This window comes from Aureobasidium pullulans, assembly GCF_000721785.1.
Source record: "Aureobasidium pullulans EXF-150 unplaced genomic scaffold scaffold_9, whole genome shotgun sequence".
NCBI classification, from domain to species: domain Eukaryota; kingdom Fungi; phylum Ascomycota; class Dothideomycetes; order Dothideales; family Saccotheciaceae; genus Aureobasidium; species Aureobasidium pullulans.
In genome coordinates this window covers 117,352-134,371 of record NW_021941029.1, presented here as the reverse complement: position 1 = coordinate 134,371, position 17,020 = coordinate 117,352, and the positions used below count along the sequence as shown (strand labels likewise).

Below are 17,020 nucleotides of genomic sequence, written 5' to 3'. Positions count from 1 at the left end.
CCATGGACCCCTTTTGACACTCCGTCTCATACACATCTTGCCTATGTCTGTTTGCAATTTTGTGCATCTCGCCTCAAAACCCAGTGGTGCTAAATGCTGGGTAGTACCCTCTGCTGCTTTCGACTCCCTGGAAGCGATTGCAACCTCCAATGCTCCATTGTGTTCCGGGCATCGCTTCAGGGTATTCTTCTCGGATCGAGTACTTCTTGTCGCTGACCTGTACGGCTCCAGACATCGAAGTCGGACTCTCAGCTTTGCCTTGCACTGATGTGCCATCGTACAAGGGGGCGGGGATGTATTGATAACCGGCAAAGTCCTGCATGGCGATGTCCTCGTCGTGTGTGGGCTCCGCTTCGAGCGTATGCTTGGTGTCAACGGGCTCGGCCACGCTTGATCCGGCACTGGAAGAGTATCCTTGTTCTGGCGACGCTGCTGACTGATACTGTTGGCTGGCACGGAATCCTCCAGTGTTTCCGGGACCGGTGGCGTAACCGGCTCCACTGAAACTGCCACGACTCAAGCCACCATAGCTTCCGCCAGAGTTTCCATAGCCTCCAGTGCTTCCACCTCGACCGGTAGATGATGAACCACCACCCTGGTTTTCTGCTTTGTAATGACTGGGACTTCGGCCGCGTACCACAACCTTGTCGCTAATCGCGCAAGCAATCTTGACCCATTTCGGCTTTCTGGTCTCATCTTCGCGGACGTCGACCCAAAGCTCAACCATGAGGTGGAAGTACTGCTGAGATGCTCTTCGCTTGCCGTTGTTAGCAGTTGCTGACTTGAATTGCACGCGTTCGAAAGTGTGTTGTATGTTTTGGCCTGGCATTGGCAATTGGTTGCTAGCCAGATGGCCAAAGGAGGAATATTCATGTCTTCGGCCTGCCGGAGATGTTGATCGACTTGATGCCGGAGATTCATCTCGAGTGTTCTGGAAAGGAAGATGAGGACCAGTAGGAACACCTGTGGCGTGGAAAGAAGACATTGGCACATGGTAGACGCCATGCGGGCTGAGAGTCGACTCGGCAGGGCGGCCATTGGGTGGAGTGGGAGATATCTTGATGATAGGAATAGCGTTCTTGGGTCCCCTGTCTCTCTTTGGTGTGTGTTGGATGAGTTCGACGCCTTTGCCAGTTTGTCCGTCCACGGCTGCAGTAAGTTTCATGCCCATGGCCTGGACTCTTTGACCATTGAGGCATAGTCTTCCATTACCGATGTGTGGTGTCAATTCGAACGAGCAGGTGACTGAAAAGTAGTTGCGACGGTAGCATGTCCAAGATCTATCAGGCGACAAGAAGAAGCCTTTCTCCATCTTGGCGTGAATCCTAGGGACAACTTCCTGGCCTTCACATTCGAGATTGTGGAACGCTTCGTGTTGTACCCAGGGAAAGTTTTGACATTCGCTGCGATGCGTTCCATATCCAGTAGTACTCAATGAAGCCATTTGCGCGGACAAGAGTGGATTTGAAGAAGGAGAGAGGGGAGTTGTAATACCAGTCAACAATGAACGAGGGGTCTCCGAGTAACCAGTATAGGTGGATGTTGGAGGAGAAGACAGATGGCTGGGCGTAGGAAGGTTACCTGAGTGGATGTTGTAGTCGCGTGTGGCGATACTGGTTGTAGAGGGTGACAACGAATGACCTATGGGAGATCGCCAGGACGCAAGACCTTGGGATGGGTCATCCAGGCTACAATGTCTTTGTGTCAGCGAACAGTGAACTCTTGATCAATAATGAATAATTGACGCCGGTCAAGGCATGTCAGATAACAAGAAAAGGGTCCAGACTCACATGCGTCCGCTCAGCCCAGGTTGATTGACAAAGTGTTGGACAGGTGCGACAGGCGCCGCATACGTTGTGTAATGGTTTGGGTAGTTTGCAGTGTAGGCCAATGAAGACGTGGCAGAACTGGGACTGGTTGAAATTGAACCAGTACTATCCCCAGCAGCAGCGGCAAAGCTTGTCGCACTTGGGTGATACCTTTCGCTGCGAGAATGTCAGTCATTGTTTCTAGGGAGTTTCATGTCGATAGGAAAATAAGAATTTCTTGAGGTACGCAGTGCAGGAAAAGGCTTGCATGTGCAACATCAGGCTGACAACGCGAGCGCGCGAAGTATAATGTTGGGAATGAAACGTGCATGAGCAACCGCAGGTCTGTAACAGCAGCGCCAGGCTTGTGATTCACGGAAAAGTGCTGGCACGTTGCCGGCCAAGATGTGGGTGATTTACAAAGGACTGAAGGGTAGATTCATATCGCAAGAAAATGAACCACGCCAGACCAATCATTTTTAGGCTGGGAAAATACCCAACCATTACGGCGGCACGAAATGAGGGGTTGAAGGTGCACAACTCATGTGACTGCGAAACGAAAAGTAAAAGAGACTTACTGGTCAGTATTAGTTACCGATCGATCTGAGATGTAATTGTTGGATAGCGAGAACATGCTCGCACTCGAATGTCCCAGGCCGTCGTCACGTCGGAGAGGATCGACGCTTCCGGTATTGTGGTAGCTAGGCTGATGTGCATGAACTCCGAGTTGCTCAAGACATTCTTGGTCCGGTGGCAGAGAATAATCGTGCCGTAGGTGCAGGAATGCTGTCCCTGACAAGACGAAGTGTTAGCAGTAGCTCTGGTTCAAATTAGATGGTCCGAACGAAACCAAGACAATCGGATATTGTCGAGGCCTGTAAGTTCTTGGCCAACAATGCATTGCGATTTATCCGTCGTACAACGGACGGACTCAACACCATAAAACTCGCAATATGCGGCTTCGTGTTGGGTTGAGAAATCGAGAAAAATCTTGAATGGCCTCTTACAATAGCAATGTGAGAATGTGAGACTTTCTTCCGGGTAAAGGCAGACGGGATAACAGTAAAGCCATCAGATAAAAATGAAAAGGGGAAATGCATACCAGAATTCATCGACGCGACCAGATTCATGTGAACAGATTGACGATGCTATCTTCGTGCAGGAAGTGGGGCTGGCTGTGCCGCAGCTGCTAATCAGCGCCAGATCGAACTGCATGGTGAGGATTTGAGGGAAGGAACGTCGCACCACCACGAGAAACATTCGTTGCATCGGGATAAACACAACTGTAGATATAGTGAAGCGAAAACTTACGACTCGTTATCAAAAGCTTGTCAGCTTTAGACTTCGCTGTTTTCTGAACTCTGCCCTGAGTTGTTGGTGATCTATCGACCGAAGAGGCTGGTTCAGCGGATGGGTCCGAGGTGCATCAGACTACTGCGATCCTGGTGAATGGCGATTCAGATTCAGATCCAAGGCTCAAACGACGCCACAGATGAAAAAGAGGATATCTGCTTTAAGCAAGCAAGATATATTGCGTGTTTGCCGAAGACCGGATACGATGTTCTTGTATTCTTGCGTTGAACTAGCGAAGGCGGTTATTGTAGGTCGGAAAGGCAGTTGACATGCGACGTGGGAAGCCAGTATGTATAGGACCTGCACAGATGCCATGGTAAGCAATGGTCTTGTTTCTTTCCGAGACAGATAATGACTTGTCATAGAGGATACGAGTCGGCTCGGTATGCTGCAGACCGAAACCAGAAGGAAAAAGGGAAAAATGAAAAAGCCCCGACATGATTCGAGATGGCGGTGAGGAAGGATGCATTCCTGCTTCTCGGCATCTGTCATGCATAAGAGAGACTTACAAGGATCTTCTTCTCCACACAAGATGTTAAATGGTCTGAGCGTGAGCAGCTGGATCTGCAAGCGCCTGTATGCACCTTGATAGATGTCAGTTTCAGGATTGATTGCGAGATCAACAGAAGATGACAAGACGCACAGTGAGGAAATGATGTGTCGGCACAGAAGGTTGGCGCAGAAGGTAAGTGAACGTCGATGCAAGTTTGTGACTTTTCCTTGAAGGCTCAGGTTTGAAGCTGTTGATTGTCCTCTTGATGATGGTTCGTGTGTGTTGTTGTGAGACTGCGAGGAAGTTAATAAGAGACGATGACGGCGACGATGAACACAAGATATAGTGTTCATTGTAGAAGATCCTGTGCCTACTCGAGACCAGCGATGATGTAGTAGTGGACTACTTACAAGAAAGAGATGAATAGTTTCAAAAAGACCAACAAAATCCAAAACTCGTCTGGCTTTTGAGAAGGATCTGACGCTTCTTTTCTACCACAAGGGTACCAGGCGACCTGACCGAAGAAGTTGCGTATTCGAGGCAACCGCGAACCCAATCGACGGGGACTAGTTCAGCCTCAGTTATGATCATAGCCATGGAGAGCTTAGACTATTCTAATTGCCTCTTGCGAAGAGAGAAGCGTAACACGGGAAAGCTGCAGTAGCCTTGTTGCCGAATTTGGTCTACCTACCTAACCCCGAAGCCAGGGAGGATGATTCGACTCAAATGCAACAGAGGCCCTTTCGGCCTTGATCACGCAGACGCGGAGCTCCTTGCTCTGGGAGGTGCAAAGGTTCATCATTAGGGACTCGATCATGAGCCGACAAATGCAGGTGATCCCTTCATACACATGCAGGAACAACAACTCGACTACTTGGCAGCGCTTGGGTCGTCGGCAGAACTTAGCGTGGTATACAACCAATTGGGCTACTGCCGGTACGTCTTGCTTGAACGGAAGTGGGCTGGATCTAAGTGGGGAGTGCTGACGATCGTCTCTACTTACTGACATGTCCCTGTTGTTTTACCGTAGGCGGCATATAATCCAAAACAAAAAAAGAGGATAGAATGTTTGTCAGGTCAGCACAGTAACTCGATCCGAGACAAAGGCCCGTAACAAACCGCTCGGCCCGGTAGATCCGGAAAGAGATCCAATGCAGACATTTGCAGGGCAGCTCTGCACTTGTCTCTTCTGGGTCGGTCGCTGGACCAGCCGTTTCCTGTCAGTTAACCCCGTAACCGGGCTGATACAGAAGATGCGCGAGAGGGTGCATCTTGCGGCGGCGGCAAGCAACGCCACGACCCGCGTCAAGTTGCATGCCATGCGGAGTGGGTCCTGATCATTTCAGCAGCATCGTCGACATACCAAGGCGTGGTTCCAACAAGAACCCGACCGCAAACAAACATGTACATTGGAGAGAATTGGTTGCCGCGTACTGACCATGTCTCGAGCGCGCGGCATCGGCTCCGTCGAGGGGATGACGAATGACTCAGATGTTTTGCTTCCCCTTGCTCCGATCTGAACTACGCCTCCCGCCCCTGGTGGATGTTCAAGCCACACGAATTGTGACGTGCAGGCGTCCCGGAGATGTCTTGATGGAGGATTGAGAGGAGAGGTGGTTGGAGCTGCTCATTTGTGAGCGCTCACTGTGATTGGCTGGTAAGCGACATGACTATACCCATGCAGGATTGGCACCGCTCGCCTTGCATGCCTTAGCTTGGTTTTCACTACCTCTCACCTCACATTCCTCCAAGAGCCTACTGTCTACTCTATATTCAGAACAAAGAAGTGCAAAAAGTATAGCTTTACAACCACCTTGACCCGACGGTTCTTGAAAATAGGCATCGAGTCAGATGGGTCGACGACTGGACAAACCACTGCTCTGGCCTTTTTTGAATCCAAGATTTGTCAAGGCCTTGGAGCTCAACGAATTCCTTGGTCCAGCGACGGCCTCCAGCATCCAACCCATATCAGTCTGACATACGGGTCATTTTGAAAGTTATCTCACTGCTACACACCTCTGTCGCCTTTTGCAGCTCAATCATGCACCCTACCGCATCCTTCATCCCCCGGCTCGGCTCGTTTCATGAGCGTTGGTTTCGTCCGTATCTACGAAAAGAATTTCGGCCAAGCGCCTGATGTCGGAAAGGTTTCTTTGTCTCAACAAAGCGCTGTCCGGTCTTCTGGCAAACTCTCGAGAATGGTCTATTCTTATCGAAAAACGACAATCTGGTGACTCGATATTCGCGTCACGACTGCTTCTCACAACTCGGTCCAGCAGATCGGTTCTTTGTGATGCAACGACTGCACTCTGGCTGACATATAGCGCACGCCGATCAGATGGCTTCTTGTGCAATTGTGGCTTCGACGTCAAAGATGAGAATACTCCGCCAAATATCCTAATGCCCAATTGACTCTGCATGTTGAACAGCATCCAGAGACAAACGCATGTCTCTTGAACACCGCAGCCTGGAATAAAGGTCAGAACATCTTGTTTGGTATCTACTATGCGGATTGATCACTCGCTCCGGTTCTCGATGCGCCGATTTGTCATTGCCCTGGTTGATTCGGTTGACTCGTCAAGTTTCGCTCTTCTCCAAACGCACGATGTCGGTGAGTCCCAGCCTTCTGGGTGCGTTCCAGGAGGATAACAACGAGTGTACAGTACTGTAATGTACATGTGCCCGTGCTGTGGCCAGTTCTGATACTGTAGGCAAGCGCTGCCGCAGCACTTTGCCGCAGATCTCGTGAACAATTCGAGGACGAACGTGCGTGCTATATCCATCTTACTGCGGGGCTCCATAGATCCAGGCACATCCGGCGGCTTCATTGGGGGAGCTTCCGTCGTTGAGAGTAGGCGCTGAAAGAGACCTGCCAAAACCCGCGCCGGTCCGTATTCCGCACGGGGCGACTTACGGATCTAAAGAGTCTATGGAGCGGCGACCTGCAGCATCTCAACCAGGGAAATATTCACGCACAATACATGGGCATAACTTGATTGTGCTTCGAGGATCTGGCGCGGCATGGCCTGACTAGAAACGTGCTATACTCCTGCAGCTGTGTTGCTCCCAACGAAAGATCATGACTATAAGTCGAATCTGCAGGAAATGTAACAGGTATTTGTCAAGAAGCCAATCATTGTATGGAGAGCTCTCCAGGTGAGCAAAGCACTTGACAACACCCAGGTGATCGGACTTGACCCACTTCCCCTAAACCTCTACCTCGGTGTCGGATTAGAACAAAGTATACCCAATCGACCTTCTTTCTACCATGCTCATGCCATACTCGATACTCCAACATGGTGTGGGCAGGGATTCAATCCACGGTGCACGACGGAGATTTGAGGCTTCCGTGTCACGAACTGACGCTGAGCAGCGCGGGAAAGCACCATTAGCTCTGCACAACACCGAAGACGCAATTCTGGCCTTGTTTTTCATAACACCACTTCCGCCTTATAGCAGTCTCCACGACTTCGTCAGCCCCTTTGATGAAGCGAACTGCTGGCCTGTGCTGTTCAAAGAAAGAACATGGACAACCACAACCTCAGGGTGGCTTGAAAGCTTGACGACCAAGCAGTTTCATCTCCATCTCACAAAGCTTTGAGACATTGCTTCTGATGGTCCAGTGACTTTGGCATGTGGGGATCGCGTCTTTCTATGGTCCGTCAGCGCTGCCTGATAGACTTCCTTCCCCCATCCAGTTCCTGAGCAGCTTTGCATCACACACGTTGCCTGATGTATTTAACGCTAGCAGACTTTTGAAAGTATCGAAGTCTCCACAGTCTTTCGGGTTTGTCAATCAACTACGCGTCATGTCGTCGTCGTGATGTTGGAAAGTACCGATCAAAGGATGAATTCAATAGTGCTGTATATGCAATGCGCATACGGTCAAGCTGGAGAAGGCAAGTGAACCATGGACCCGATGCTTTCCGCGACGCTTAGCTGCCTGCCAGAACTTTTGCCTGCTCTCCGACGCGTAGCTGCTTTCCATAACTCATCCTGCGCACTTCGGTATCTAGATGAGCAAGTCTGGCCTTGCCTGCCTCTCATGCCGATCTCGAGGTCCTGAACTTCCCCTCTCGCTCAGCCACCAACCTGTCTGCCAGAAGATCAACACGCTTTGTAATTGAGAGAGACTTTGAGAGAAGCGCCGCGGTCGGAAGGACGGCGCATGCAATAAGCCGCAAGTGTTGAGAATCGAGTCGGGGGTGGAAAGCGTTGCTCTTGAGTGTAACTCCCTCTTTGGTCTTTGCAGTGAGCGCGGCGACTATCCACGTCTGCTTTTTCTCTACTTGCTTTGCTTGACGATCAATTCCTTTGTTCGTGAACCTCGTTGATGCGTTGTAAGCATGTGCATCTAGGCAATGACGACTTGAGATGATGCGGTACCGAGGAGGCTCGTTGATGACTGCGTTGAAGCAAGACGCGTACCAGAACGCGTTGGCTTTGTTCAAGAGACCTGATAGCACATGCATGGCTTGTCCGTCTTTGTCGCTGCTGGATGGGAACAGACATCTACCCCTCTTCCGAAACCACGGTCTAGCTGTAGTCGAGGCGATGCGCAGTAGCAGTGTCGAACATCTACCCTGGTGGGGTCAGGGTGGTCCACGGATAACATGCCAAAATCCTCATTCGAACCACATGACCTGGTTGACATCCTGTTATAGCAATAAGCTGATGGTGTGGACTGATACTATTGCCGTGACGAAGCTGTATGTCAGGTTTCGTGCCTGTTTTTGCGTGTTTGGTAAATTCAACCCGTCAACTGCGAACATGCCAAGTTCAGAGGCAAAGAGCTCTCACTGACCATTTGCATCGATATCAAAACCTTGTTGCATCTTGACACGTTTTTTGTACCAGCACTGGCACACGGAGAGAGAGCTCGATTTTGGTGCAGAACTAGGGACTCCTGTAAGTCGCAATGGCATGTGGCATCTCAGAAGCACAATAGTGCCGGGTGTGTGCACATCAAAATGTACAATAATTTTTGATAACGTGCAAATGCCCAAAGAAAGCGAAGAAAGCGATCGCTTTCACAGGATATTTGCAACAAACACAAGATCAATTTGTAGTTTGACATGGGTTTTGCACTGGTAGTCGGACGAGGAGAGAGCTCGATTTTGACGCAGGTCTGGGGGCTACTGTACATTGAATCAATGCCCACTGTTCCAAATGTTTTTTTTTCTCCGGAAAAGGCGAGATGTCCAGTGAGGGCATCTGATGTTACCACTCTCTTTTGGACAAACACTCTGATTCCAATTGCCTCTTGCCTTTTGGCATGTATAATCAAGTATGGGTGTGCAGCTAAATCTCGCAGAGGCACACACAATCCAGAAGCTTCCGATGCCGATCGCGCACCTCAAGCAGTAGCTTAAAATCACAAGCAATCACAGGCCTCACTTACCGCCGTGCCCATGTTCATCAGACTCGTGAAGCCGATGCTCTCGACCGCTCGTTGAGGCACCCCGCGAAGGACGATCTTAATGTTGATGTCGAAGAAGCCCCTATCGTCGTTTACCAAAACCTGAACAGAGCTGGGAAGTTGAAGCGAGCCGAGGAGAACGACGATAGAGAGTATGAAGGGGAGGAAGACGAGGAAGACGAAGAAGACGAGGAAGACGAGGAAGACGAGGAAGACGATGGAGACGAGGGATGCTCAATGGGCTCGAAGCAATTGCTTTCTAACTGCTTAGTCGGTCGTAAATGGTTTTGTGGTGATGAAATGTTTGGATATCATTACTTCATGTCAAGCTGATACTGTAAACCTCTACTGAGCATACTGAAGCTTGTAGGGGACAGAAGAGCCCAGTCTGTCCACAATGATCTTCTCGGTCAACTTCCATAGATTCTCACCAAGCTGCTGATCACGAGCCTCACTAGATGGGGTGGTGACCTTGCGGTCAGGCACGATCTGGTGCACTTATTAGTGACTGTGTCTCCAGTAGATTGTTTGCCAGGACTTACGTATTGTCCTTGAACACCCTCCTTGACAATGTCCTCGCTTGTTGCTGCAAAGAGTGCTGGGCGACATCCATCATCAACAGGATCCTTCAGGAGGGGCTTCACCACTGCAACACCAATTTTTCCCAGAGTACCGTACGCGTCTTCTGCTTGCTTTTGCTGGTCTGTCTGAATACCTCCGGGATGAGTAGCATTCATGTACGGTCCAACCTTTGCATCGGCGTCGAAACCCAGCTGAGCCTTCTCCTTGCGGTCTTGCAAAGCACGAATATACAGAACTTGTGCAAGTTTGGTTCTGTTGTATAACTTCATAGCGCCGATGTCCTTGTTGAGCTCTTCTAGCGACTCGAACTTGACATCACTAATACCGCGATGAAGGTCCGAGGATTGAAGAACCAAACGACTGCCAGGAGTCTTTTGTAGCAAGGGGAGCAGAGTCTGGGTCAAGTGGAACTGTGAAATGTGGTTGACCTGCATGTGCGAGTCAATGCCGTCCTTGGTCAAATTGAAGACACCAACACCTAGGCCAGCATTGCAAACGAGTCCGTCCAGTCTGTCGAGCTTCGAAGTCAGTTCCTTGGCTACCTGGTCAGTCTGCTTCAAATCTTCGAGCTCGATCTGAACAGAGTGGATTTTGGAGACATCTCCGAACTTCTTCAATCGTTCTTCGGCTTCTTGAATGTGTTCCTCCTTCTTGCCGAGGAGGTACAAGGCAGCAGGGTTGTGCTGTAGGATGTGGGCACAGATACCGAATCCAATACCAGCCGAGCCCCCCGTCACGACGAAGACCTGCGATGTCTTAGTAGAGGACCAAAGCATTCTCGTTGCTATATGTACCTTGCCTGAGAGATCAGGGATGTCCTTGTTAGGGTCGAATGTGTTGCTGCTTCCGAACATATTGATATTATGGAATATACTGGATTGTGGATGAAGGAGAGATAACACGATGTTGTTTAGTTATAGAAATTGCACTCATGACCATCGAGGAGTTGCTCCGCATATCGTTTGCTTAGGCTGACGTCAATACCTTGGATGACGATGTGACCACTTGGGTAACGTGAAGACGTGCCAGATTTATCGGAAGCGTAGGTACATATCACACGACATCTTGAGGAGAACACGCACCGAATATATCTTGACCAAGAATGATTGGGCTTGCCTGTTTTCAGCAACGTAGGCTCAAGACCAGTGCGGTCAATGTCACTGTGCATGAAAATGCACAATGTAGTTAAGAGTTGAGAAGGGTGCCAGTTGAGGGGCCAGTAATTCTAGCTCTCAGCAGAGCCTCCCTCAATGTTGAATAACATTGTGCATCGGATATTGAAAGCGAACGAGTCCAGGTTCATGGAAGAATAGAGTTGATGATGTCGGCAGTGCCCCAGATTTCGGCAGGTGCGTCCAGCGTGGTCGGGCCGCAGGCTGGAAAAGCAGCAGCGTGATCGGGAAGCCAGCGACGGGAGTTTACAGTGGATACCTTAGCTTCTCGTGCATCTTCACACTTGCTGTTACAAGCAGAGACAACAATGGCAGTAGACATGGATACTGTGAGGGAGTGGCTCACATGGAGCTTCAGCCCATCGCTCGGAGCAATTGTCTTCACGCTGCTGCTGTCGCTGTCGCTGCCCATCATCTTCCACCTGTTCCTGTACCGTCAGCGCGCCGCTGTCGTTGTACCATCTTTTGTCCTGCTCGGCCCCAGTGGCGCTGGCAAGACGACGCTTCTCACTCTGGTGCGATTGTTCAAGCTACACCTGAGCGACACAGACACTAACAGCACGTACAGTTCGAGCGCGGCACACCCACTGCTACCCACACTTCGCAAGCTCCTCAGACCGTCACCTGCAATCTTCCAGCTGGCGTTACCGCCGAATCGCACAAATACCGCGCTTCTGATGACCCCTCGACCAAGAAGGAGCGTCAGATCGATGTGACCGACACACCTGGCCATGGCAAACTTCGCCAGCACGCCTACGATGCCATTACTTCGGCTACCTCTCTCAAGGGTCTGATCTTCGTCGTCGATGCGGCCGCCATCTCCAGCCCCCAAGGACTTGCCGAAGCAGCTACCTATCTTCACGACATTCTACTTGCATTGCAAAAGCGACACACTGGAGCAAAGACCAGCAAAGGCCCTGCAGGAATCCCCGTCTTGATTGCAGCAAACAAGCTGGATCTATTTACTGCACTTCCTGCTCAGCTGGTCAAGAAGCGCTTGGAAGAGGAAATCACAAAGATCAGATCGACCAGGGCAAAGGGACTGCTTGACAGTGCAGTAGACATTGAGGGAGACGATGAGGACAGGGAATGGCTAGGTGAAGGCGGTGAGGGCAACTTTAACTTTGGGCAGATGAAAGAGGCCGAGATTGAAGTGAGCGTAATTGGAGGCAACGCCAGCGCAAAGGGCGAGGAAAAGACACAGGTCGAGCAGTGGTGGGGTTGGATCGCACAGCAAATGTGAGCTGTAGGTATGTATCAGGCCATATTCACTTATGCGACAAATGAGAAGAATCATACGAGGCTGATTGTGATGGCGTTATGCGCAGGATTCATTGCGTCTCGGCGTTACTAAAGAAATCAAACAAGCTTTGAAGGGTCCAGCAGCTCGCCTTCACAGGGCGTCGACGGGCGTCCAAGCAGCAGACTGCCTGTTTTTTCACTGCGACCATCCTTTCACTTTGCGAGCCTTTGCTTTCTTTACTTATCTTACTCTTCCTCTCTCTTACTCCTTCCTCCCTCCTCCGTACTTACCACCCAACATTACACTCTACCACAACTTCGATCAACATCCACCATGTCGATCAAGTCACACCCCAGACACCCCCCGGTCGTCATGTCGACCATCACCGAGCAGATCGGCAACACCCCCCTCGTTCGTCTGAACAAGATCCCTCAGTCGCTCGGTCTCAAGCCCACCATCTACGCAAAGCTTGAGTTCTTCAATGCTGGCGGCAGTGTCAAGGATCGCATCGCCCTGCGCATGATCGAAGCTGCCGAGGCCTCTGGCCGCATCCACCCCGACAAGACCACCTTGATCGAACCCACCTCCGGAAACACTGGCATTGGTCTTGCCCTCGTCGGCGCCGTCAAGGGTTACAAGGTCATCATCACTCTCCCTGAGAAGATGTCGCAAGAGAAGGTCGCCGTCCTCAAGGCTCTGGGTGCCGAGATCATCAGAACCCCCACACAGGCTGCCTACGACAGTCCCGAGAGTCACATTGGTGTCGCCAGAAGACTGGAAAAGGAGATCCCTGGCGCCGTCATCCTGGACCAATACATCAACCCCGACAACCCCAGAGCCCACGAGCTCGGCACAGCTGAAGAGATTTGGAAGCAGACCGATGGCAAGATCACTGCACTCGTCGCCGGTGCTGGCACTGGTGGCACCATCACTGGTCTGGCCAGAGGAATCAGAAAGCACAACAAGGACGTCAAGATCATCGCTGCCGACCCCCACGGCAGTATCCTTGCTATGCCCGCTGCCTTGAACGATGACTTCAAGGACCAGCCCTACAAGGTCGAGGGTATCGGCTACGACTTCATTCCTGACGTCCTGGACCAGTCGGGTGTTGACACCTGGTTCAAGACCGACGACCGCACAAGTTTCGAGTACTCGAGAAAGCTGATCAGAGAGGAGGGTCTCCTGGTTGGAGGAAGCAGTGGTAGTGCTATGGCCGCCTGTGTCAAGGCCTGCACTGAACTCAATCTCACCGAAGACGATGTCGTTGTTGTCATTCTGCCTGACAGCATCAGAAGCTACTTGAGCAAGGTATGTCTTCAGACTGTCATTGTCATGTTTGCCGTCTTACTAACCGCGTCAACAGTTTGTCGACGATGATTGGTTGGCCGCCAACGACCTCCTCCCTCCTACTCCCCCGCTTTCCGCCCCTACCACACCTGTCGCAAAGTCCGAGGACGGCAAGAATAAGGATGGCTACGGTGATGCCACCATCAGAGATCTGCGCTTGAAGCCCGTTACCACCATCTCCGCAGACTCGCCATGTGGAGACGCCATTGAGACCATGCGCGAGAAGGGCTTCGATCAGCTCCCCGTCTCGGCCGGTACTGGCTCTCGTCTTGTCGGTCTTGTCACTCTCGGAAACCTTCTCTCATACCTGTCATCTGGTCGTGCAACTGGCAGCTCTCGCGTTAGCGATGTCATGTTCGACTTCACAAAGATCAACGAGGTCGTGACTAACACTCAGGACATCAGCATCAAGACTCCTGAGGAGCGCAAGAAGGCAGCCACCAGCAGCGAGACTGAGAGCCACCCTCAACGCAGACAGTTTGTCGAGATCACAAAGGACACCAAGCTGAGTGCCTTGAGTCGCTTCTTCGAGTGGAACAGCGCCGCCATTGTCACCGAAAAGACATCCGAGAAGGGTGGCTACAAGGCTATGGCAGTTGTGACCAAGGTTGATCTCCTTACTTGGTTGGTCAAGTCGTCGAAGAAGGATTGAACTGATTGAGAAGGGGTTAATACGGGGGCGTTCAGGAGAGATGGGACAGGATCTTAGCATCTGACATGCTAGGGAGTCCAGCTTTTGCATGCACATCAGGAGGTAATTTGATGGCACAAGGACCTATAGGTCCTTTTTAGATAAGTATACCCATGCATTTTCGTTTATCCAGCAAGGTGTTCAGTCATGTGTTTTTGATTTAGAGAAAGGGAAGTTGCGATGGTGGAAGTCTTCGCTAGTTGGTCATGGTGCTTGCCGCAGTAGGACTGGACTGTCTCTTTCCCTTTATTTTCGTCTGCTAACAAGATTTGCGTCGACTGTACCAGATCTCGTCCCAGACAGACATTCCTTTATTTTGTACTCGGTGCATCGAAAAACAGTTGGCATCATCCAAGAAGCCGACAATCGAGATTGTCTGGAAGCAGAGAGCAGAAGGTCTCAGCAGGTACGTGATGGAGGTCGTGAAGCTTTGTGCTGGTGCCTGATTAACATGGCAGATACAGTTCCATGGACGTCTCCAAAGCGGCACATGGGCATCGACAAGACCAGCACCGCCGCCGAGCCCTCCTGACGTTGCGTACAATCCGCTCTCTGTTCCAACGCGTCCACCAAAGTGTCCGCTCACGTCTACATTTCCATCGCTCGCCACAAAACCACACCACAGACAACACCGCCATTGTCATCCCACCTGTCTCCGAATCTCCTGGAATCAATCCCCCCAGCACCCCAGTACAAAGTCCATTTGCTATCGACACTTTGATCATGTCGTCTGTCCATATCACAAGACGTGCGACGCGTCAACTACGCAGACGTGAAGAGAGCCCGCTCCAACACGCACTTCGTAGATCTCGTCGTGTTGCTGGAGAGCGACCAGAAACCGGTCCCTACCAACCTCCCCCTCGTCGTCCGCCCCGCCAGGAGCCAGCATACCAGGAACTTGCTCATCCTCGCTCGCCAACTCATCCTTCTCCACCGTCTTCGGATTTCACTTTTTCGCGACCCGATCCACCTGTGCCCGACCCTGGTTTCTCTCCCAACACCACGCTTCACAATCTGCGTCAGCATCTTAACACCCGTTACCCTCTGGTTGACAACATGTCTTACCTCCGTACACGTCGAGACTCGGCCTCTGACACGCGCCCACAGAGCCCACCAGCTCCCATCAAGAGTGAAGAAGATGCCACTCTGCCAGAGGAGAAAGAGCTTGAGAGAGTTTGTGATATTTGCTGTGAGGCTGCCGATGCGGTACTCCAGCCATGCCGCACATGTCCTACCTCGTACTGCGGAGACTGTATCAGGTCCATGTTCCTTGCTGCCACTCATGATTCAACCTCGATGCCGCCGAGGTGCTGTAATATCCTTCAAACCACAGTCGCTCTTGACTTCCTCACCACTACTGAAGCCGATGATTACCGCCTCAAGTTTGAGGAATGGGTCTCGATTAACAAGACGTATTGCCCTGTTCCACAATGCTCCAGATTCATCCCGGATCGTGCTGTTCTGTCACCACCTTCAGCAGATCCTATCAATCTTTGGGGCCTTTTGAAGCGAGAACTTCCTCGCATCATGGCATCCCTCAAGGCTACCGATTGCGCTAAATTCTTCCGAGGACCATCGGACCCTGCCGCTCATGGACATGATTGGAAGCCTTCCAAGAGGCCCATGGTTTGGCTCAACGACATCTCTGCAAGGTTATCACGATACGCCGACCTCAATGACTTCATGTCCGACTTCAATCGCCTAATCTTGAACGCACGCTCCTTGCCACCAAATCATCCCATCGCCGTGAGTGGCGAAGAACTACGAAAGCGCATGTGGCAGGAGGTCAGTAACATCAAAGCTCGACCCAATAGCAACTTCTCGACTCTACCTGCTGGTGCTTGCTTTTCTTGTCCTGGCTGCCACATCGGTATATGCGCCAGCTGCAAGCAAGTTGCTCATTTTGGTACACCATGTGATACTAGTGCCCAGGACCACGAGGTAGCAATGCTCGCAACATACGGTTACAAAAAGTGCCCACGATGTGGGCATGGAGTGAAAAGAATGTATGGTTGTCGCCACATGCAATGCCGCTGTGGTGCTCACTGGTGTTGGGGTTGTCTGCTCCCTATAGAGGATTGTGATGGAGGTTGCGCGCCTCCTAGCCCTGACAGTGAGGACGGGTATTTCAGTGATGAAGACGAAGACGAAGAGCCTGACACTCCGACTGAAGTCATGCCACAGGCGGGTCCAAACGGTGATACGAACGCTGGGGCCCCTACGCCCGCAGCTCCCGCTCCAGCAACCACCTTCCCTCCGGCAATCCTTACATCCAATGTCTCCACAGATGCAGCTCCATCCACTTCCTTCGCTGAGCGTCCAGTCAATCTTGACGGTGGTGGCCATCGTGTTTGGGAGGCTACCGGCGCTGATTTTGGCGGAGAGCCTGATGATAGTTATCACGATCCCATCTGGTCGTGCGAGCATGTTTTCTATCCCACTCAACTGCCCGAACCGGCATTCTATAGAGGTGTGCCACTTGGTACCGAGTGCTTTCGCTGTTTCTCCAGGACTTATGCGACCATTCAGAGAAGATATCCTGGTACTCCTCCTCCACTTGAGAGCCTTGAAGACAGATACAAGCATACCCCAGAAGCAGACGTGGCATGGCAGTGTGCGAACTGCGAAATGTCGCTCTGTGGAGTCTGCAAGAATGACATGAGATGGGAGAGAGGTTTGTGATTTGATTCAGCATCATCATATCCTAGCAGCATATGCACAGGATGAGAAGGAATGGGATTGAAGAGATCAGCAACGGAGACCCATGACGTTGCACAGTCAGATCATTGAGATCAATTGCTTCCTTGCTGTACATTAGAAAGGGATATTTTTGGGTCCGGCAGCATTCGTTTCTTGTTCTTGTACTTCTACAGCGAGCGGTGTCGAGGACATTTGCAAGCATTCCTACTGTT

At 51.2% G+C, this 17,020-nt stretch overlaps 5 protein-coding genes across 5 annotated transcripts; 3 read left to right on the top strand and 2 right to left on the bottom strand.

Annotated features, from left to right (window-relative positions):
- Positions 1 to 73: 73 nt before the first annotated feature.
- Positions 74 to 2,442, bottom strand: M438DRAFT_355210 (p53-like transcription factor; the record flags this gene model as incomplete). The annotated part of the gene is made up of 3 exons (XM_029907018.1): positions 74 to 1,688; positions 1,791 to 1,985; positions 2,387 to 2,442. 3 exons carry the CDS (start codon positions 2,440 to 2,442, stop codon positions 74 to 76), a joined length of 1,866 nt encoding a protein of 621 aa, XP_029760446.1.
- Positions 2,443 to 9,327: 6,885 nt separating this feature from the next.
- On the bottom strand, positions 9,328 to 10,737 carry M438DRAFT_365188 (NAD(P)-binding protein). The gene is made up of 3 exons (XM_029907774.1): positions 10,450 to 10,737; positions 9,616 to 10,401; positions 9,328 to 9,562 (listed from the first exon to the last, which is right to left on the bottom strand). The coding sequence occupies exons 1-3, from the start codon at positions 10,507 to 10,509 to the stop codon at positions 9,419 to 9,421; spliced, it is 990 nt and encodes a 329-aa protein (XP_029760445.1). The 5' UTR covers positions 10,510 to 10,737; the 3' UTR covers positions 9,328 to 9,418.
- A 410-nt stretch (positions 10,738 to 11,147) lies between these two features.
- Positions 11,148 to 12,070, top strand: M438DRAFT_273274 (P-loop containing nucleoside triphosphate hydrolase protein; the record flags this gene model as incomplete). Its single annotated transcript, XM_029900620.1, has 2 exons — positions 11,148 to 11,342; positions 11,396 to 12,070. 2 exons carry the CDS (start codon positions 11,148 to 11,150, stop codon positions 12,068 to 12,070), a joined length of 870 nt encoding a protein of 289 aa, XP_029760444.1.
- A 162-nt stretch (positions 12,071 to 12,232) lies between these two features.
- Positions 12,233 to 14,277, top strand: M438DRAFT_345409 (cystathionine beta-synthase). The gene is made up of 2 exons (XM_029905445.1): positions 12,233 to 13,378; positions 13,434 to 14,277. The coding sequence occupies exons 1-2, from the start codon at positions 12,404 to 12,406 to the stop codon at positions 14,067 to 14,069; spliced, it is 1,611 nt and encodes a 536-aa protein (XP_029760443.1). The 5' UTR covers positions 12,233 to 12,403; the 3' UTR covers positions 14,070 to 14,277.
- A 20-nt stretch (positions 14,278 to 14,297) lies between these two features.
- On the top strand, positions 14,298 to 16,801 carry M438DRAFT_209864 (uncharacterized protein). The gene is made up of 2 exons (XM_029899402.1): positions 14,298 to 14,514; positions 14,567 to 16,801. Exon 2 carries the CDS (start codon positions 14,577 to 14,579, stop codon positions 16,788 to 16,790), a length of 2,214 nt encoding a protein of 737 aa, XP_029760442.1. The 5' UTR covers positions 14,298 to 14,514; positions 14,567 to 14,576; the 3' UTR covers positions 16,791 to 16,801.
- Positions 16,802 to 17,020: the final 219 nt, after the last annotated feature.